The 23,423-nt window shown below is 38.4% G+C and overlaps 1 protein-coding gene across 3 annotated transcripts; it reads right to left on the minus strand.

Moving 5' to 3' along the window:
* Positions 1–4,239: 4,239 nt before the first annotated feature.
* LOC101638742 (zinc finger protein 568) lies at positions 4,240–21,975 on the minus strand. Of its 3 annotated transcripts, XM_004715820.2 has the most exons (5): positions 21,888–21,975; positions 13,116–13,174; positions 11,333–11,459; positions 10,922–11,017; positions 4,240–6,227 (listed from the first exon to the last, which is right to left on the minus strand). In XM_004715820.2, the coding sequence occupies exons 2-5, from the start codon at positions 13,128–13,130 to the stop codon at positions 4,663–4,665; spliced, it is 1,803 nt and encodes a 600-aa protein (XP_004715877.1). In that variant the 5' UTR covers positions 13,131–13,174; positions 21,888–21,975; the 3' UTR covers positions 4,240–4,662. The 3 variants fall into 3 exon arrangements, with proteins under 3 accessions (XP_004715877.1, XP_045148813.1, XP_045148814.1); XM_045292878.1 differs by lacking the exon at positions 21,888–21,975 and having other exon boundaries at positions 13,099–13,118; XM_045292879.1 differs by lacking the exons at positions 10,922–11,017; positions 11,333–11,459; positions 13,116–13,174; positions 21,888–21,975 and adding an exon at positions 7,367–7,856.
* Positions 21,976–23,423: the final 1,448 nt, after the last annotated feature.

A 23,423-nucleotide genomic window follows, 5' to 3' on the forward strand; every position in this document is an offset into this window, starting at 1 on the left:
ATGAGGACCTAATGTCGGGGGTTTAAGTGGAGAGAAAATGTTTTGAGAATGATGTACAAATTCGCTTTACACAATTGATGTGTGTATGGATTGTGATAACAGTTGTATGAGCCCCTAATAAAATGTTAAAAAACAAAACAAAAAAAACAAAAAACTTGTGGCTAGATTTATTGGAACATCACCTGTAAGGGGAGAATTGGGTGTAATCGAACTTTGTTCTGAAAGCAATTTCTAAGGTGGAACTTAGCTTTGGTTTATCAGTAGTCTAGATAGCCATTTTAAGTTGGCAAGAGGTATGAGTGCCCCTGTTACTCATTGTGGAACCTAGGACTCTGAAGTATTTACTACAACTTACTACCTAGTAAAGAATTTACCCTTGCCTAAACAGAGGCCTGGTCTTTGTCTTCAGATAACAAGTTCAAGAAGTGTCAGACCTGGTAGGAATATGTTTTTCTAGAAGTCCTGCGTCAAACCAGATAGTCTAACAATTTGTGTTAGGGTGAGTATCAAATTCAACTTCTAGAGGGGTTGAAATATGTTCAGCTGTGTGGGAATTCAACCATGCCAATATGATGGAACTCCAACTCTGGACACCAAGGCTTAGATGAGCTTCCTTGGTTGGCAATATACATCATTTGGGGGAAAATAACGTTATCTCTGGCTCTTCTGGATGTGTACTATCAGAAACTGTGTGCTTGGGAATTCCCTGGACTCTGCTCCTGGTGTCTCTTCCCTTGGGGAATTTTAATCTGTATTCTTTCACCATAACAATAACACCTTTTAGTGAATTCTGTGTTATTTCAGTAAGTATTGAATCTGAAGGTAGACTTGGGGTCTTCTAAACGTGTAAATGCTATCAGAAATGAGGATGTGCTGGAGACCTAATGTGTTAGTCTGGGTACTTTAGAGAAACAAATCCACAGAAACTCTTATGTATGAGAGAGTTTTATATAAAGGGTAAGTGCACATCAAGAAAACATCTCAACCCAGTGTTGCCCAAGCCCACAAGTCCAACATTAACCTATATGTCCAACAGCAATCCACAAAATCCTCCTCCATCTCACGAAACACACGCAATGATGCCAACTGCAGGAGGAAAGCCAAATCAGTGAGCATGTAAGTATCTCAGTGCTGGCAGGGGTCTCCACACGGCTGCTCAAGCACTCAGGGCTCCATCGGGGTAGGTCCATTTGGCTTCTCCTCAGAGATGTCTTGCAGGAAGTGAGCCTTGCCAGCTGAAGCAGGGAACTGGTTAAGGCAGCTGCACCCTGGTCTGACCATCATAAAGCAAGAGACCCGAGAACTAGAAAGGCAAGGCTCACCACGCCATTTATCTCTCCACCCTGCAATTAACCCCACATGTATTTATCTGCCAGGTTGGCACAATAAACTTTAACTCACCTCCTAATTTACATTTAGTGTCATAGTTTTGTGCACACCTCCCTAACTTTGTACTTATGCTTCAGAGGTCCCTTAGTTACCAGATTGAAATGACCAATGGCAGGACTATGCCTGAGATCATACCCTTGACTTATTACTCTTTCGTATGCTGCTTCTTCCATGCCCTTTCTGGGAGCAGTTTCTTGAAAAATCACTGATACAGAAATACTCATCTTAAGATCTGCTTCCAGGAAACAATCTAGAAGAATGTCCCTAACAAAATTATATTCTATTATTCAATCTTTAGCCACAAATGCTTTTCTGTATTGTTATATTTTTAGAAAATGAACAGCCTCTTGGCTAATTGCATCTCTTAAAATCTTAAGAAACATCCTTTATTGTTAGGGGAGCTGGCCCCTAGCAAATCATCACAGACCCGGTAGGCGCAATTGTACAGCGATAATAAGTAAAGACTTTAGTAATGTCTTAGAGAATATGAGAAGAGATTGAAATAATGGAGTCAGACACATTTCATGGTAGCATGTTCACCTCAGCCCCGTTTGGTGGTACAGGGCAGGAGAGAGAGCAAGTTTATTACTAACCATGGCTTATACATCTTTGGGGGGGGGGCAAGCCCCCTAATTACAGGTAAGGACATATGTCACAGGAAGGGGCTCTGCTATAAGTTATACAGTGATGAGAAGGGGAAGGTCTCAGGGTATACATACAGAAGGAAGAGGAAGGATTAAGGGTATACATGTGACAAGATGGATGGATCCTAGATTCTTGATGGAGGCCTAACCTTGATTGCCCTAGAGATGGAGACTTTAATTATCCTAAGCTTTCAGAGGAAGCCATCCACTGTCCCTAACAGCAGGGAGTGAGCCCTACCTATTGTAGGAGAAACAGTGGTGTCTGCTTGCTCTGGATGGCTGGAGTCTTCAGGGAGATAACTTGACAATCATTTACCATCAGTTGCAAGCGGTGCCCTAAGTCTAACATATATATTTGGGGGAGTCGAGCTGGGGAAGTCTTTTTGTATCCCACACTTTATCTTTTTACTCATTTCATATCAGAAAATCCTATTGGTTCATTTACAAAAATATTTCAAATCTATCAACTTACATTGTTCTATCTCTAATTCAACCCATATTGTTCTACTTTGTTTTGTAAGGTCATGTGCATTATTGGACATTATGAAGTTAAAAAGAATGAAAACTTTTCTAGCGTGAAATCATGTACACCCAAGCAGACAGATTTACCATCTCTGTCATTTGTATCTCTTATTTGATTCTTAGAACACGAAAAACAAAGATTTACAAAAATCAGATTATTTGCTAGTTAATGTATATAATTCAGCTATACAACAGATTCAGGTTTAATGGTAAGCACTTTACCTCACTTGGTTTGGAGTCACACAGGAGGGGGAGAGTAATGGCTTGTCCACAAAGAGTATCTAATGTGGCCCATAGGGGATGTTAGGAAAAACGTTAAATGGTTCCAGCGTCTCCAAAGTTAAGGGCAAGGAAATTTAAGGCATATGCCTTATTTTATATAAAATATGTGCATAAAAAGTAGGGATGGAGGATATAAGATATATGAAATATGGACTACATAAAAAAACCCTCAAAGAATTACAAGAGGACAATGAAAATGTAACAAAAAAGCAGGGAGGGGAGGCGACTTCTTGAAACTAAAAATATGTAAAGAGGCTTTCTTAGCAAGATAATACATTAATTTTGAAAACTTAATAACAGCACCAAAAGGTCTGCAGAAGTTAGATGTTCTTTCTAGGCTAGATTTATCACATAGTCTACTAAGAAGAGATTATGCAATAATACTCATGGTTGTTTAAGTTTTGGTAAATTTTGTTCTCATAAAAATCACCTCACTTTAAAAAATCATCTCACTGTTACAATTTATAAATCACTGTCAATCTTCAAAAATAGCTACCAAAAGTCAACCATTGGTATAATCATGATTTCTCTTCACAAGTTTAATTTGAAAGTCTTAATTTTGTTAAATCGGCTTTGAATACATGCAATTAAGGTTTATATATGAAATCTAAAGATCCCATTTAGCCAACACCTCAAATGCCAATCTTCTCTTTTAAAAAGGAATTAATGGTTTCTTTATATCAAGAAGTATTGTGGAGCTGGCATAATAAAAATTCCCTTAAACAATGCATTGTTTCAGAGCAACAGATTCTTTTGGAGTCTAAGACCACCTCCACTGCTTCCATTACAAACTAGAAAGAGTGCATCAATCAGGGTTGTGGAATGTATACAATTATTTATAGTTTAAGATTTAAGTAATTTAATATAACCATTTATGGCCACATTAAAGAAAAAAGCGCTGTGATAAATAGCAATACTAATGGATATACTATTCATATAGGAATTTACAGAACAAGAAAAGTAATATTGTACATTTCTCAGAAAAATCACATTCTCTATAAATAATTTGCACATAAATTATAAATCCACAAATCTATTATTAAACAATCCTGGACATGATGATTAAATAGGACCATGTGTAACATACCATGTTACTCTAAAATAATAAGTAAAAACATTTGTCACACTGCCACTTGATTTTTAAATTTTTAATAGATTACACATTTACTGAAATCTATGAAACATTTGAAATTGAGTCTCAATTTCAGAAATGATACAATGTAAAAAAGTCATCACAAAGATATATTCATTTTTATCACATAGTAAATATGACTATCATTTCTAATTATTAATTTTCTAGATATAGTTCAATGAAAATTTAGCGTCTGATAAGGCAGATTCATTCCCCTACTTATTCATGATATCTTGTCTAATATGATGTTCAGTTACATTCTGGAGACTATTTTGTAAGACCTTTTTATTTATCTGTTAATGTACTAATATTGAATACTTAATAACTTCTATAATATGTGCAATATATGGTATGAAGGCACATCCTGTTCCTTTTCAAAAGTGTTTCAGCAATCCATAGAATTCTATTTTACATAGTTTTAGGGTCATTTTGCAAAGATCCTAAAATATTCTTGTGAGTGAGATTTAATTTGAAACTGCATGAAATCTATACATTAATTTTGGATAATTGAAATTTTTATGACATTGGATTTTCCCATTTAGTTACCTGGTACTTCCCTGTATGTATTCATGTTTTATACCCTTTAACAATTTTTTCCCCAAAGATCTTGTGGATTTTTGTTGTTAGAGTATACTCCAGGATATTTAAAAAGTTAAATAGGGTATGGTTTGAATTTGAGAGGTCTGCTCTCATTCAGTACACTTGATGCTTCTCACTTGTATGAATTCTTTTATGTATAGAAAGGGATGCTCTTTGAGAGAATGCTTTCCCACATTCATGACATTCAAAGGGTTTTTCACCAGTATGACTTCTCATATGTACAATAAGTAATGAACATTGAGAAAAGGCTTTCCCACACTTATTACACTCATATGGTTTCTCCCCTGTATGACTTCTTACATGAAGAGTAAGGGATGAGATTCGAGAGAAGGCTTTACCACATTCAATACATTTAAATGGTTTCTCTCCAGTGTGAATTTTCTCATGCTCAAGGAGATTTTGTCTTTGACTAAAAGCTTTTCCACACTGATTACAATGATATGGTTTCTCTCCAGTATGGATTTTCCCATGTTCAGTCAGATTTGATTTCTGACTAAAGGTTTTACCGCATACAGTGCATGCATAGGGTTTTTCACCAGAATGTATTCTCTGGTGTCGAATGAGGTTTGACATCTGAATAAAAGCTTTCCCACATTCATTACATTCATAAGGTTTCTCTCCAGTGTGGATTTTCTGATGTGTAATGAGATTTTCTTTCCGGCTGAAGGCTTTTCCACATTCATTACATTCATAGGGTTTCTCAGCTGTGTGATTTCTCATGTGTACAGTAAGAGATGAACTTTGAGAGAATGCTTTCCCACATTCACTACATACATAGGGTTTCTCACCTGTATGACTTCGCATGTGTATAATAAATACTGAGCACTGAGAGAAGGCTTTCCCACATTTATTACATTTATATGGTTTCTCCCCTGTGTGACTTCTCATGTGCAGAGTAACAGATGACATTCGAGAGAAAGCTCTACCACATTCATTACATGTATACGGTTTCTCCCCAGTATGAATTTTTTCATGTTCAATAAGGTTTTGCTTCTGGCTGAAAGACTTCCCACATTCCTTACATTCATAGGGCTTTTCTCCACTATGAATTCTTTTATGTTCAATTAGATTTGATTTCTGACTGAAGGCTTTCCAACAATCCTTGCATGCAAAAGGTTTTTCCCCAGTATGAATTCTTTGGTGTCTAATAAGGTTTGACATCTGAATGAAAGCCTTTCCACATTCATTACACTTATAAGGTTTTTCACCAGTATGAATTTTTTGATGTGTAATAAGATTTTCCTTTCTACTAAAGACTTTTCCACATTCCTTACATTGATATGGCTTCTCTCCAGAATGAATTCTCTCATGTCTGATGAGGTCAAACTTATGATTGAATTCTTGTCCACATTGATTACACTTAAAAAGATGAGATGAGGTATGATACAATGGTTTCCTATATTCATTATAGTCACAGTTTTTTCCTCTTATACAGTCTTTCTTAAAATTAAGAAAGCCTGAATTATGTTCCAAGTCCTTATCAAGTTCATAGAAGCTTTGTCTCAAAGTAGCAATGTCTGAGCTCAGAGGAATTAATTTTTTAACTTTTTTGCATCCATTACCTCTTTCTTTAATCAGAGATTTTTTGGAGATGGATGTGATTTTCATCATAAGTGTTTCCTGTTGCTTATTAGTTTGTTCATCGATTTCCCAAACTTCTAAAATAGAGGACCAAAAAGTATTACTAGTAAACATTTCTACTTTATACTATTAATAACATTTCAGAAATTTTCTAATGTGAAGTTGAATGTCTGATAGCCCCAACTTCCCAATATGAAGGACATCTGAAGGGTAAACATCCTTAGTTCTTAAGGTTTTAGGCAGTAAATTCTACAGAAATTACTCAGAAGAAAAAAAAATCTAGCTTTTATAGGCTAGAGTAGCTTTGAATTTTTAAAAATGTCCCTGTAAAATATAGAAATCAGTAAAATAATTATAAGATGAAAGGAAGACTACATAAATAAATGGGTAAGGAGTTTATGACAAGGATAATTTAACATTGTGTTAAACAGTATATTGAATATACATGTTTATTTCTCCTCCTTCTGAAGGACTTATAATAACAAAAGGATGAAGATTTTTCAATAAAATACTGGGAGATGAAAAGTACAAGTGGGATTCAAAAAGTTCATGGGAAATTTTCATTATCTTTTCATTTTCCATGAATTTTTTTGAAGCCGTCTCATATATGGGAAATTGTTAACTGATAGCAGAGCTAAGAATTTAAAATAAAAGTCTCATGAGGATGACAATGTCAGTAAGTAACACAAAAATTTAAAAAAGAGACCTGGCTATAGAACACTGGAAAAGCTCATGTACTGAAGAAGCTAGGTACTCAAAGGGTAGGAATAGGATTGTAGTTTAAAAGAAGAGAATTAATGTAAAGTATGAACAAGGAGTAGCTAGATAGATGCCCTGATACAGGTATTAAGAATTTGCTCAAGTAACCTCTTTTTAATCTGAAGAGATTGAGACAGAAAAAAACTATATTTCTTAGATACACTTGGGTGTAGATAAAACATTTTTATTGTGAACTGAATAAAAAGAAGAGACTAGGCATAAGGCATCTATTATGTTCAAGACATTACAAAATCCCCAGCACATTTCTGGATTCTACAGCTGGCATCTACCCGTTTGAACCAGAAGCAACTTCTCAATTGTGACAGAAGGGCTCTCAGCAATTTAGTTCTGTGTTCTGAGTTTGAGAAACATTTCCTTTTTTTGAAACATTTCTTATTTTGACACAAATTTCTTCTTTCTTAAACTAATAAGTAAGATTATTTTCTCTGTAACTTACCCTTAATCAATATACTCTTTCCTCCAATCTATACAGGTAGTGGCCATGCATCCATACCTCAACAGAAAAAGGAAGGTTTACTTTCTATAGAAAATGAACCAGAGAAGCTCCAGATTTAGAAACAAATAAAACAGATGCAGAGGAAAGGTCTGATACTAAAGAATTAGGAATTACATGAAAGTTTAATACTGAACAGTGAGACCTCCAATTCCTTTCTATTGTTTATTCCTATGAATACTGGCATTTACCACCAGGCAGAAGATAGGAAGGCTAAAGCTAAAAGATCTATTTATATTAGCATTTGGGACTCCATAATAAAGTCCTAGTTTCTAATTCAACCATTTTATTGTATTGTCCACTAGTCAAAAACTCCTACCTATTGACATATAAAGGATCCCTGGTAGCACTGTTTTAAGTATTGGCCTGCTGTCTGCAGGGTCAGTAGCTCAAACCCACCAACCACTTCAAGGAAGAAAGATGAGACTTTCTGTTCCTGTAAAGATTTACAGCAAGGATGTTACTTTGAGGTCTGAGGTATGCCTGACCCAAACCATGGTGTTTTCAATTGTCTCATATGCATTTGAAGGTTGAATATTGAATAAAAAAGATCAAAGAAGAATCAATATGTTTGAATTATGGTGATAGTGAAGAATATTGAACGTGTCATGACTGCTAAAAGGACAAACTGATCTGTCCTGGAAAAAATATGGCCAGAGTGTTCCTTCAAAGCAAGGATGGCAAGACTTTGTTATACTTTGGACATGTTGTAAGGAGAGAACAGCCCCTAGAGGTGGACATAATGCTTGGTAAAGGGGCATCGAAAATAGAAAGGCTCTCCATGTGAGGGACTGACACAATGACTGCAACAATGGACTGAAGCATAAGAACAATTCTAAGGATGGCGCAGGACCAAGTTGTTTTATTTTGTTGTGCACTGGACTACTATGAACTAACTTGGTGGCAATTGACAGCAAAGAGTTACAGCCTTGGAAACCCTTTTAGATGGAATTGACTCAATGGCAGTGGGTTTGTTTGTTTGTTGTTGGGTAGGCAAGCAGAGATTACAAACAGCTTTTTTTTATCTGTAATTTTGAAAATTGAACTGACAGCCCATAATCTCTAGATTTTTAAGAATACTCTTGAATATAAGATACCAAAACACACATGAAACATTGAAGAAACATAAAAATTGAAAAGAATGTTGCAAAGAAAAAGACATTGTACCACAGAGATACTCGATATACAAAATAGAGAGTGAACAATCAAAATAAGAAATATTTAAAAATGAACAAATAAAAATTTGAAATTAAAGTCAAGGCTCTCTGCTAGAAAACAGAACAATAAAGCATAGTAGAAAATACAAAAAGAAAATTACACTCAATTCATAAAAATTATTCTCATATTAATAGAACATAGAAAAGTAAAAATATTTTAAAAATAATTTTAAAGGATTAAAATATGTATTCTAGACCAGTGGTTCTCAACCTGTGGGTTTTGACCCCTTTGTGGGGTCAAACAACCCTTTCATAGGGGTTGCCCAATTCATAACAGTAGCAAAATTGCAGTTATGAAGTAGCAACGAAAATAATTTTATGGTTGGGGGTCACCATAACATGAGGAACTGTATTAAAGGGTCACGGCATTAGGAAGGTTGAGAACCACTGTTCTAGACCAAAATAATCACTATATATCCAGCATAATTAGTGAAAAAACCTCTACTCAAGAGCACATCATCAAAAAATTTCAGAACTGAACATACATTGGTACACATGGAATTCAGGACAGATAAACTCCTCAGGAAAAGTGGTAGAAATGATATCATGAGAGTTGAGGGATGGTTGGGTAGGGGGAAGGGGGAGAAAGGGAGAACCTATCACAAGGTTGGATATATACCGCCCTCCCCACCTAAGGGAACGAATCACAGACATGTGGATGAAGGGACAACGGACAGTGTAAGATACGAAATAATAACAATATATAATTGATCAAGGATTCAAGAGGCTGGGAGGGTGGGGGATGGGAAAAAAGAGGAGCTTATACCAAGGACTCAAGTAGAAAACGTTTGGAAATGATGATGGCAACATATGTACAGATATGCTTGATACAATCAATGTATGGAATGTTATAAGAGCTGTAAGAGCCCCCAATAAATGATTAAAATTCCCCCCCACCAGAATTTTTGAAAAAAGAAAAAAAAAAGATTCTCACGACTTCAAGAGAGAAAGAGAACACAATTGTGAGGATGGCACAGGACCGTTTTATTGTGCATAGGGTCATTATGGGTCGGAACCAACTTGATAGCACCTAACAACATCAACATCTACAGATGGGAAGGAGCCCTGGTGGCATAGCGGTTACTTATGGGGCTGCTAACCATAAGGTCGGCAGCTCAATACCACCAGCCACTCTGAGGGAGAAGGGCGAAGCTTTCTATTCCCATAGTTACATTCTCAGAAACTTGCAGTGGCAGTTCTACCCTGTCCTATAGGTCACTAAGAGTTGCCATTGATTTGATGCCAGTGTTGTTGTTTTTTTAATATGTCAGAGAAAGGAAGGCATTAGGTGTCAAAATGAGAGGGGGAACTTTATTGAGTCCTTTATTAATTGAGTTATCAGGGGTCCTTAAACTTTTTAAACAGGGGGCCAGTTCACTGTCCCTCAGATCTGTTGGAGGGCCAGACTATAGTTTTAAAAAAAAACTATGAACAAATTCCTATGCACACTGCACATATCTTATTTTGAATTAAAAAAACAAATGGGGCAAAAACACCGGGCAGGCTGGGTAAATGTCCTTGGTGGGCCGCATGTGGCCCGAGAGTCGTAGTTTGAGGACGCCTGGTCTATACAATATATACATATATGTACATGTATATCTATATTTATAAGAAAGCTGCATGGGATTATCCATGTGAAGTACAATGCACAGTCTGCGTATCATTATATAACAGAACTCTGAGGTTTTTCCAAGAACCTAGTGAAAAAGAGCCTAGCATAAAAAACAAATTTAAAAAAAAATCACCTTAAAAAATACTACACAAACATGAGATAATACTGACTGTATAAGAAACTTGAGGGAGAGGGGAGCGGGGAGGGAGGGGTAAATGAGGAGCTGATATCAAGGGCTCAAGTAGAAAGAAAATGTTTTGAGAATGATGAGGGCAACAAATGTACAAATGTGCTCGACACAATGGATATATGTATGCATTGTGATAAGAATTGCACAAGCCCCAATAAAATGATTTAAAAAAAAAAAAAAGAAACTTGAACTATGAACTTGGTGGAAAGAGAAAGGTTACATGTCAAAGAGCTCCTGGTTGTAAATGAAGTACAGTGTTATCATCCTGAAATCAGATGAAGGGTTTCTGGTCCTCTAATAGTTGAAAAAGGAGGTAGCCCCCACATAGGAAAAAAATATGGAAAAACCACAGTAATCTAAGACATCTAAACCATCTGTCACTCTATAAGACTAGCCCCTAAAGAAAACCTCAGACGATGTGAAATGGTATTAACCTCTCACTGAATGACTTGCGTGCTGCCTGGTTTTCACTTATTTACCTGGGCAATGCCTCCTAAGCATTTCCTCCTCTATCAACCATGGCTCCTCTTCTTGCTCCAACTTGAAGATCACATCTGGTTTGGTGTCTTGACAGCCTATGATTAGAAAGGACAAAGGTCTTGGAATGTTAATGCTGAAAATAAATAAATGAACGAATAAATAAATAAAACCCCACCCTCGGTCTTAGGCAGAATTCAGGGGACTTGAAGGCTAATGTAGGTTGAGGGAAAAGAAATTCTAAGGAAGTACAATGAAACAAGTCATTTGCCTTTATCTTAGAGTATAAAGCAAGTATAAGTATGGTCATGTGAAGAAAAAGGGGCGGGGGACTAGTCTCATCTAACCTGTTAGTAGTCATACATTTTAGAAATAGAACTAATTTCTGAGTTAAATTGCAAAGCAACCCTTACCCACTGTGACTAGGTTGCTATAATTCTCTAGCATCACATCTCGGTACAAGTTCCTCTGAGCAGGTTTCATTTGATGCCACTCCTCCTGTGTGAAGTCCACAGCCACATCCTTAAATGTCACTGTTTGCTGAAAAGCAAAAAACAATCCTAACTAATTTGAAGTCATCAAAAATGAGTATTATGGTCAAAACATAAAAACTCAAATTAGCAAGTATTCAAGGATCAGAGTTAATTAAAAAGTATATATTGCATCTTTATACAGGCAGTTATCTAATTTTGTATTGTTCTGTGTGGGGGGAAGGGAATAAACAATAGAGTAAATATATTGTTAAGTACATTACTGAGTCAATAAACATATGAATTCATTATTCATTATGCAGGAAGGCAGAGATAGCAGTCATTGATTTGTACTGGGCTGACAAAGAAGGAAACAAAGAGTTAGAGACTCATTGTTAACTGATTTGGAACCTTTCCAGGTGGTTGTAAGAGAAAAGGAACATAGTACGCAATGAAAAGTAAGTGAAAAGAAGGCAGGAGAAGGAAAAGAGGTGTGAAAGTTTGTTGTTTTCAAACTGTCTACTATTAGTGAAAATATACACAGCAGATATCCATTCAACAATCTTTACAGAGAGTTCAATGACAGTACTCATGTTGTGCCACTATTCTCAATATTTATCCTATTATGTCACCAGTGCTATGACCCTTAATATGACCTTTCTAGCCAGTCTTAGTAACTCCCATTAAATGCCTAAGTAGCACTATGCAAATGAGAGTTGTGTGCAGCCAACCAAAGGCATTAGACAACTTGCTAATAATGCAAATAAAATACAAAGCACCCTTATGGGGGTGGAAACATACACATAAGGTGTATGGAACCCTAATAAGGGGACTGATCAGTATTGCCATTCTGTTGGCCTTAGGATGAGCTAACCCAGAGGCGGAAAGGGCTTTCATTATAATCAAAAGAGAAGCACATGGAGTAGAGTGTGTCCTTTGGATCGAAGATCCTTGTGCCAAACCTCCTCTATTCAAGAGACAGACCACTGTGACACCAGAGATGCCAGGGAGATGGTGAACAGCAGCAGCAGAGCAGTAGAAGCATCTTAGCAAGAGCCTAGTTACATGGTGCCGTGTGATCTGCATGATTGCCAGTTGGAAGCCACCAGCGTCTCCTTGGGAGAAAGCCGAGCTTTCTACTCTTGTAAATAGTACAGTCTTGGAAACCCACAGGGCGGGGGTGTGTGTCTATGAGTCAGCACTGACTTGAGGGCAGTGAGTTGGGCTTTTGAATTAGGTGAGCCAGGACAGCGTGGTGGACCTTCCAGACCAAGAGCGAGGACACTGAGTACCTTCAGGCAGGAGGCTTGCTGGCTGAGTGAGTTGAGTTTTGAATCTTTAGGCAAGACAGTCTTTAAAAAAAATGTGTTTAACAGTTACAAGAATGATAATACATGTTACAATTTTGAAAAACTTATTGCTAATGAAAAGCTTTCATTTTTCCTTAAGTTGTTGTTAGACTTCTTTCTTCTAGACCTATGTACAATTTGTGAAATGAGCTTTGTGCGGCAGTTCATTGTGCCTCTTCAAATCATATTCCGATTTTGTCATTACTTATGGATCTCTTCCTGCATATTCATGTCTTAAATTTCCCCTGGTTCAGATCTTCTATATTTCCTTACTTTGATTTCCATCTATTTTTTTCCTAATTTACAAAGTCATTTGTGATATCTAACTAAACTTTATAAAGAAAGGCATGATATAAAGACCTTGCTTAAAAACGTACAAGAGACCTGGTCATATCCTCTTCTTCCCTGGAAAAGACAGGTTCCTGAGAATGCCAAGCTGAGGGAAGAGAAAAGAGATTTGTTTCAGAGTTCCAGATGATCAAGTATAGAAATCTTGAGCACTAAGTGGCTATAAGGCACCCTATAGATTAATAATCCTTATAAAATGTTAACAGCCACCAGGCTATGGAGATGTGGAAATCTACCCGTATGGCTAATTTAATCATTTGGGAACTAATGGGGCTATCTAGAGGGCAAAGTAGAGGATGCCCAATGAATCCACTGTCAACAACAGTATTCTCCTAGGCTCTTGCAATTTTATTCCTAGAACTTTATGCTAAGTGCACAATAAGGATTAAGAACAATACTAATAAGGGGTAGGATATTCTTTAAGGCAATATTTATGATGATTAAAAAGTTTGAAAATAAACTTTAGTCAAAAATTATAGGCATTATAGAGCAACCTTACAATGCAATAAAATTGAGTCTAATGACATTAAAATAGCACTGATTTAATTTAGTCCTAAAAATTTCAGGTCCTGAAGAGTAGAAACACCCCAAATATTTTATCAGCAGAATTGATAAACAAAGTGTGATATACACAAATAATAGGGAATTATTCAACTACAAAGAGAAATAATATTCTAAAACATGTTGGGGCATGACTTCTTGAAACATTACATTATGCTGAGTAAAATAAACCAAGTACAAAGGAACAAATATGGTATGAGTCAACTTATATGAAATATCTACAATGGGCAAATGCTTAAGAAAAAAGTTTATCAGTGTCTGTCAGAAGGTTAAAAAGAGAGGTGGGATAGGAATGCTGAGAAAAATTCTTTTTACCAAAAAAAAGAAAAATTCTTTTTACACAGTGTTAAAAGAAAAATAAATAAGGACCTTCTAGTTTAAAATGGCCGACTGAATATTAGCATTTATTTCCATTTTCTCTCAAATGTAATCAAAATTATAGTAAAGGAACAAAAGAGGCCTAAACTCACAAGGAAAAAGATTCCAGCAGATTTTTAAAACGTCAACAAAATTTTGGAAGACAGAGAGCTAACAGATGAGTGGTACCTAATTTAGCAAACCCGAGAAGGCTAAAACTAAAGGCAGGATGGGAAGTCATGACAGAATCTTGGGAAGGTTCGGGAATTGCGTATTTTTGTAGGCAGGGGTTTGTGGCAGGGCTGAGAATCAGAGAAATACATGTGAGATGTTATAAGAAGTTATTAAGACCACAGGATGTCCTCTTTCATTCTATAAAACTTGATGAGATGTTCCAAACCCTGGCAAAGAACAGTGAGAGATTCCCTGTCTAGAAATACTGAATAAGACACATTGTACACTTCAGTTACACCAGACCTAGATAAAGATGTGGTTGAAGTAACAGGGAAATTACATTCTCATATTGAAATGTGAGGAATCCCTAATTCTTATATTATTTCTTTGCTGGTTTTCCGTAAAGCTGGTATCCTGGTTTACAGCATTCCAATAAAATTAGAAATTTGAAGAAACTCCAAGAGGGGAGTGCAACGGACCAGCAAGGGGAGCAAAGCTACGAAGTCCCTGAGGTATCCTGATTGTAGACGTCTAACTCGGGTGCAGGGCTTGGCACCACATCTAAACTGTTTGGGGGATATTCACAGGAGGCCACAATGAACGTCTAAGGTGTAATGGGGTTGGGGCACTAGACCGCGCTATCATCCTTGACTGCAGGAAAGGCAGTGGGGTCTTGCAGAAGGTGCACCTCTGGGTCATGAATGCTGAGGACTAAAAGGGTATAAGTGCTATTAGGTAAGCAGGTCCTGGGATATGGAACCCTGAAAGTAAAGGGGACTGGACTGATGGATTCTAACAGGGTCTACCTGCTATTTAATAAAGAGATATTCTACTCTGGGTCAGGACAACAGTTAGACTTGGAACTATTTGTATGGTCTCCCTAATTTTCTTTTTCTTTTGGTGCATATCTATATAAAATAGGTAAGATAAGCAATCCCAAGGAGACAGCAATAGGACCAACCACTGGGTGAGGGGGTGGAGGTGGAGGGACGCATGGGAGAGCAGGAGGCAGGAGGAGGGGAGCAGTGAGTCAGTAATGACAGGGACATGGGAACAGCAAGGGATCTAAAACTGACAGTGAGAAGGGTGTAGCATTCCTGATTGTGTCTGATCAATTGAAATGTTTCTGAGAGGAATTACTGACAGGTGAATGATGGCTAAACACGATCGTGAGGCAGGAGGAAAGAAAAACGAAGTAGGAGAAAGAACAAGAAAGTAAAAAATATATACACCGTATATAATAGAATATAAGCCGACCTGAATATCAGCCGAGGCACCTAATTTTACCACAAAAACGGCATTAAAAATGTGCTGAAAAAACTCGACTTAAAAATGAGTATATAGATATGTAAATATATAAAGATAGGTGCATTTGTCTAAGTGTAAATATATATATGTAAATACAAGGAAACAGCTGGACTTTGGGCCTCTACTTAAATCTTACCTCAGAACAAGAATGGTTTGCTCTAATAAGGTGGCAATCTACAGCTGGAGGCCTTTGTCTATTGTGGGAAACTAACACCGAGGGAAATATGATGAGGACTATATTCCCTAACTTATCACGGAGGGAATCTGGAAAGCTAGTAATCCATGGTAGGAAAGCCTCCGCTTTGTTAAGTTAGAGGTAAAGTCCAAGTACATCATCCTGCTTTAAATACCATTCCCACAGATTCTCCCCTAATAGCTATGCTGCCTTAAAGTGAGCACATGGCTGATTCTATCTACCTATAGAGGCAGGCAGCCTTTTGCTCTCTCTTCGGGCTGTCACCCAGCCCCCCTCATACCTTCCCCCAATGCAGGTATTAGGTTTCCTCAGGGACCCTAATGCAGACCACCCACCTTGTGATGCATGTAACTACTGAATATGCATGTCTATGGCTACCTATAAATGTCCCAAGTAAAGGCTCTCTCTCTCTCTCCTCCCAGTTCCACATGGACCATCAAGAGGAGCTGAGGTGAGCATGCTACCATAAAGTGTGTCTGACTCCTTTATTGTATCCTATCTTCTATCTTTCCTATCCTCTACTACTTCACAATAATCTTTATATATTATCGCCCGCTGGTCCCTTCAGTTGTTGACAGCTGGTTTCCTCTGACAATCCACAGGAGCAGCATATTTCCTTTGCAGGCAGTCAACTCTCCTCTGCCTGCCCCCCATGCTAGTATTAGTTTCTCTTCTCCCCCAGGCTCAGGGAGCTCCAGGGTTAAGATACTGCTCACCTTGTTACATAGGTAATTAATGAGGTCTGCATGTCCTGAGACATGGTTAAGAACATTTTCTCTGTTTCATACCTGGCTTCATGGAGGAGGTAAGCATTCCAAACTTTTTGTCAGTTTATTTATTCCTTTCAATTACACAATGGCTCCATAGACCCTATCAGTTGTGGGGGCTGGTCTCCCATACCTAAGGACAGGCCTCCTGACAGGAGCCAATACTAATTTGCCTACCATCTTAGAATTGAATCCTATAGCCTCTATCCAGTCTATTCATGACTGCAGCTCCACTGACCTCTTGATTGTAATTTCATGAAAGATCTGAACCAGAGCTATTCATTCAAGCCACTCTCTGTTACCCATAGAACTGTGACAAAATAAGTATTTTCCATTTCTTAAGCCACTTTAAAAAAATCTTTTTATTTTTTAAATTAGAGATCATTTTATTGAGCCGCTCGCAAATCATCAATTATATCAAGCATATTTGTACATATGTTGCCATCATTCTCTTCTAGACATTTACTTCCCATTGAGCCCTTGGGATCAGCTCCTCTTTTTTCCCTCCCTCCCCATCAACCACCCTCATGACCCTTGATAAATATTATTTTCATATCTTACACGAATCACTGTCTCCCTTCCCCCATGGTTTCTGTTGTTCATCCCCCTGGAGGGTGTGTGTGTGGTTATGTGTCGATCATTGCAATCAGTTCTCCCTTCCTTCCTTCCTCTCCCCACCCCTTCTGGTATTGCCACACCCATTCCTGTCCCTGGATTTCGTGTGTCTTCAGCTCTTACCTCTTATCTGTACCTGTGTACATGCTCCGGTCTAACCCGCAGTAAAAGGCAGTATAGGGGTCATGATAGTGGGGTGGGTGGTGAGGTAACCTCAAGGAACCAAAGGAATATAATGAGTTTCCCATCCGTGCTTTACTGCGCCCTGGTTGACTCATCCCTTCCCTGTGACCCTCTGTGAGGGGATGTCCCATTATCTACAGATGGGCTTTTGGTCTCTGCTCCAACCCTCTCGTTCTCAGCAATATGGGTTTTTTGTTTTGTTTGTTTGTTTTAGGTCTTCTGATGCCTATTACTGGGTCCTGATGACTCCTCGGGATCCCACAGGCTGGTGTGCTTCTTCCATGTGGGCTTGTTGCTTTTCTGCTATATGGCCACTTGTTTAACTTCAAGCCTTTAAGAACCAGATGCTGTATCTTTTGATAGCCAGGCACCATCCACTTTCTTCACCACATCAGCTTATGCACCCATTTTGCCTTCAGTGATTGCACCGGGAGGTTGAGCATCACAGAATGCCAGTTTGTAAGAACCAAGTGTTCTTGCATTGAGGGAGGCTATGAGCAGAGGCCGGATGTCTGCCCACTACCTCAGTGAACTGCCAATATAGATAAATGTACCAAGGCCAATACCTCTATTTTTATGAAGTAATGTATTCACATATGTACATACCTATGCTTATACCTCTATCATAGCTTTGCTTCCTAGATCGTTCCTCTGTTTCCTTTTACCTTCCTCCTTCATGCTTGCCCTACTTCCACCTCTTAGTAATTCCTCTGAGTACACCTCTTAGTAATTCCTCTGAGTAATTCCTAGATTGCTATTGCTCCAACACCCCCAGGATCTCTATGTCCTCCTTGTTGATTTTAATTTCCTAGTTGTTCTCCTGTCTATGGTATTGTTAGCTCACTGCTCCCATCTCCCACCTCCTTCTCCCTGCAAGTCCCTCTGCAACCATCGGTCCAGGTTTCTTCTCAGGTTTGCCATGCCAATTTTATATAAGTAGGCAAATGGAAAATAATAGAGACCAAATAAAAAGAAATGATTGTAAAAAAAGAAAGAAAAAAAACATACATAATTCCAAGACCACTAAGGTTTGAGGTAATTTGTTGACCAGAGAAGCTAGATGAGAGACCAGCTTAAGAGTATGGAGGAAACTCAATGACTCAGCATTCCAGGCTGAATCAACTGCTCAACAGAGACAATAACAGTGTAGAAGTGAATGGTGATGTTCAAAAACTATCTGCTCTTCAAATATCTTCTCTGGGCATAAATGTGTGGGCCTGATGCAGGGACAGATATAAAACTGAGTCTAAACACACTCAGATTTGCAATAACTCCAGATTTCCATTTTCTGCTTGGGTTATATTGGCAACTGAAGTGAAAAAGAGAGTTATATCAAAAGTCCCAGACTCTACATTTGAAATTAGAATTACTTGCATGTTTATCTCATGATGAGAGTGACTGAATCAATGACATGGTTATTAGATAAATAAAAAAAATAAACACTGATAAACAATTTGAGGAGAAAAAAAATGGGACCAACAGTTCTGGGGGACATGGGAGAGGGAGAGGTGGGGGAAGTAAAGTGAGGAGCCAACAAACCCAGGGACAAGGGAACAAGTGATCTAAAATCGATGGCAATGAGGGCATAGAAAGCCTGGTGGGGTTTGATCAAGTTTAATGTAGCTGAGAGGAATTACTGAAAGCCAAATGAAGGTTGAAGATGATAGTGGGACAAGAGGAAAGCAAAAGGAAATAGAGAAAAGAACTAGGAAGCAAAGGGCATTTATAGAGGTCTAAATACAGGCACGTACATATGTAAATATATTTATATATAATGATAGGGACATAGATCTATGTACATGTATTTATCTGTTAAGTATTAAGGTAGCAGATGGACATTGGGCTTCTACTCAAGTACTCACTTGTGGGATACAGACAGATTATTCCTCAGGATGTCCCCCCCATATTATATGTCAAACCTAAGGTGTTGCTTGCTAACACATGGTCAGTGACTATACACTTGGGGGTCAACTAGTTAGAGGGTATCTGCCTGAGGGTTATCAGCCATGTAGAGCAGTCAGACCCTATTGTCTGACCCACCCTAGGTGGGGCCCACGCCCTTCTGATAAGGATAGTGGATTGTTCCCCTAAAGGAGAGCCCAGAGAGGTCAAGCCAACTCAAGCAGAATCAAGGTTAGGCTGCCATCCTGACTTCAGAGTCCACCCATCTTGGAACATGTGGACTCCTACTACCTCCCCTTCCTGTGGTGTGTACACCCCTAGCTCATCTCTTTCCTGTCACACAAATGCCTGTTATATAGTCTCTTCCTGTTATGCATGTGGTTACCTAGGTTAGAAATATATTTGCTATCTCTACACTGACCTGGCTGCTGAGATCATGGCCTTCCTGGAGGTGATAATTGCATGTCTTATCTTGTCTGATGTCTCTTTAATTTTACCCCTCAATTACACAACCCATTCGATTTGTTCTAATAATCTGGCATTCTGTGATGCTTCCCTTCCTGATATAAAGTTTATTGTGTCAACCTGGCTGATAAACACATGTGGGGTTAATTGAAGGGTGGAGAGAAAAATGGCTCGGTGAGCCTTGCCTTTCTAGTGCTCGGGTCTCTTGTTTTGTGATGGTCAGACCAGGGTGCAGCTGCCTTAGCCAGTTCCCTGCTTCAGCTGGCAAGGCTCGCTTCCTACAAGACATCCCTGAGAAGCCACATGGACCTACCCTGATGCAGCCCTGGGTGCTGGAGCAGCTGTGTGGAGACTCCTGCCAGTGCTGCGATGCTAACATATTCACCAACTCGGCTTTCCTCCTACGGCTAGTGTCATAGTGTGTGTTTTGTGAGATGGAGGAGGACTCTGTAGATTGGTGTCAGATATATGGGCTAATGGTGGACTTGTGGGCTTGGGCAGCACTGGGTTGGGATGTTTTCTTGATGTGCACTCACCCTTTATATAAAACTCTTACTTATACAGATGACTGTGTGTGGATTTGTTTCTCTAATGTACCCAGACTAACACACCTTCAGGACAAGATCACTGATGACAAAATGGGTGCATAAGCAAATGGTGCCCAGCTATCAAAAGATATAGTATCTGGGATCTTAAAGGCTTGAAGATAAAAAAGCAGCCATCTAGCTGAGAAGCAACAAAGCTAACTTGGAAGAAGCACACCAGCCTGTGTGATCATGAGGTATTGACAGTATCAGGTATCAGGCATCAGAAAACTCAAAGCAAACAATTATATCAATGAGAATGAGGGGGGAGGAGCGGGGGGTGGGGGGGGGGGGGGAGTAGAGACCCAAAGCCCATCTGAAGACAATTGGACAACCCCTCAGAAGGGTCACAAGGAAAGGATGAGCCAGCCAAGATGCAATATAGTACATCACAAGGCTGATATTCAAATCCATTCAGAGGTGCACTGAAAAAAAAAGGCTTAGTGATCTATTTCTGATCATGGATCCTGAAAACCCTATGGAGTACATACAGTCCTACTCTAAAGCACAAGGGACTAATAGGGATTGGAATTGACTCAATGACATTTGGTGTTGTTTGTTGTTTTTATGTTTAAAAGGCTTTACTATGTGAAAGATAAACCATCACTCCAAAAAGTAGACTAATGCTTGCCCTATAGAGCAGTACAGAAATAATAAAACATTAAATTATAATACAATTGGAGAAGTCCTACTCTACTCTTTATGGGAATAGAAAGCCTTGTCTTTCTCAGAATTTACTAATTTAGGCATTAAAATTGGGTTATACACCTAGGTTTTAAAATAATGATCACCTTCTAACTACTAAATATGTAATGTACTTATCATATATATATGAGGGAGTTTCAAACTTTTCATGGAAAAAAATGGAATTAAAAGTAATGGAAAATTTACACAAATTTTTTGATGTCCCCTTATATGGTCTGTCATCCTTCCCCCATGTAAACGTCATGAAAACTGGGATTCTTTGTCTCTACTAATAGAAAACTCAAAGAAACAAACAAACAAACAAACTCACTACCATTGAGTGGATTCACAGTGACAGAGCCTTCTTAGGGTTTCCAAGACTATAAATCTTCATGGGAGCTGGCAGCCATATATTTCTCCTGCTGAGTCCCTGCTGGGTTCTACCTGCTGACACTGTACTTAGCGATCTAACACACCTCTAGGAAGGTGCCTTTCACTAGGCTCTCGAAAATTATATATGTTTAACAAATGAACTATTTACTAATTTCTCAACTCACTGCCATTGACTCCATTCTAGATCTATAGGACATAATGATCCTGTAGGATAGGGTAGAACTATAGGGCATAGTGATCCTATAAGACAAGGTAGAAATTTCTGTGAGTTTTCAAAACTGTAACTCTTTATGGGAGTAGAAACCCACAGAATTACTTTTCAGGTATTAAAAATTTGAAGTAATATAGCAGATACAAGTAGATAGTTTGGTATTAAAGTATCCTAAAGGCTTATTTGGGTATGGGTTTCTTTAGTATGCATATGAAAATTCTATGCATATTAAAAATTAAAACATAACAAAAGGAATTGAATTAGTAACATAGAAACAAGTTGAAAGGGTAAAAGGGATAAGCTAAACCTGTACAATTTAAAAAAGGCATGACTGAACATAAGGAAAAACACAAGTTAATGCATATCAAGAATCACAATAAATGTAATTGAAGTACACTCACCAATTATAATACCAGTCAAACAGGAAGAAAGGTAAACAGTCCAGCACTATACTCTTTACAGAAAACAAACCTAAAACAAGCAAAAAGAAAAGAAGTTGAAAAAGTAAATTTTTGCCAAATGTAGTACCAACAAACCTGATAAGTAATAATACTGGTGGAGAAAGAACAGTGAGATACAATTACCAGATGAACTGGTATGTTTCTTAAAGTGGTTTATTGGAATACTGGTTCCAGTTTTCCAATTCTAATTCCACTGCCACAAATGGATTTCAATGATAAAAACGCAAATTCAAACCTTCTGCCATTGAGTTAATTTCCCACAGTGATACTCTATGGGAGAAAGACTGGGTTTTTGACTCTTATTAATAGTCAGGGTGCAGTAAACCACCAGTGAACATACAACTTTCCTCTATTTCTTTAATGCTTCCCCTCCCCCCGGCCCCACTATCATGATCCCAATTCTACCTTACAAATCCAGAGGATGTATACTGGTACAGATAGGAACTGGAAACACAGGGAATCCAGGACAGATAAACCCCTAGAGTAGTTACCAGGGGGGTAAGGGAAAGGTGGGGGAAGGGGGGAAACGGATCACAATAATCCTCCCTGGGGGACGGACAACAGAAAAGTGGGTAAAGGGAGACATCGGACGGTGTAAGGCATGGAAAAATAATAATAATCTATAAATTACCATGGGTTCATGAGGGAGGGGAAAAATGAGGAGCTGATACCAATGGCTCAAGTAAAAAGCAAATGTTTTGAGAAAGAAAATGAGGGCAACAAATGTACAAATGTGCTTGACACAATGGATGGATGGACTATGATAAGAGTTGTATGAGCTCCCAATAAAATGATTTACAAAACAAACAAAACAGTCTTGGCAATTCATAGAGGCAGCTCTACCTGGTCTAGAGTCACTATGAGCCAGCATTGACTTGATGGCAATGAGTTTTGATAATGACCCTATATAGGGTTTCAGAGACAAATCTTTATTGGAACGGCGTTATCATTTTTCAGCAGTGACTTGTTTGAATTTCCCACCTTTTGGTTAGCAGCCCACACCACCACCAGCACTCCAGGCTCACCCCTAATTAACATAAATTCATACTCTGCCATGTAATTTGACCCTGCCTTCCTACTGTGAATGTAGCAGTGTCCCACTTAGTGATGTTCAACTTAGACACATGATGTGTTTGGGCCAATAGAATATGAGGGGCAGAGATTCTAAGGACATGTGCAAGTTCTGTTTTGTGCTCCTGTGCTTTGGTGATCCACCATGAGAAGCTCATGCCGGAGCAACCACTGTCCCTTTAAGCCTGGGCCCCAGGAGTGACACACGAGGCGCATATCTCAACTCATCCTATAAAGAATACAAGCTGTAAGATAATGAGATAACAATGAGCCTGGCGAGAAGACTAAAATGGAGTGGGTAACAGGGAAGGAGAACCACGAGGCAGCAAATACAGAAATGCTTTAGAAGAGTTTACCAACAAGGTCAAATGCTACAGCGATGAACCCCATATAGGATCATCACAA

This window comes from Echinops telfairi, unplaced genomic scaffold (assembly GCF_000313985.2).
Source record: "Echinops telfairi isolate 266 unplaced genomic scaffold, ASM31398v2 ScPeMD7_655;HRSCAF=1070, whole genome shotgun sequence".
NCBI lineage: Eukaryota > Metazoa > Chordata > Mammalia > Afrosoricida > Tenrecidae > Echinops > Echinops telfairi.

What these genes read in the sequence shown, in the direction of transcription:
- LOC101638742 (XM_004715820.2), bottom strand. An exon ending in TAGCAACCTAGTCACAGTGG is followed by an intron (nt 11,018 to 11,332) that starts GTAAGGGTTGCT and finishes TTCTAATCATAG; the next exon opens with GCTGTCAAGACACCAAACCA. An exon ending in GCTTAGGAGGCATTGCCCAG is followed by an intron (nt 6,228 to 10,921) that starts GTAAATAAGTGA and finishes CCTCTATTTTAG; the next exon opens with AAGTTTGGGAAATCGATGAA.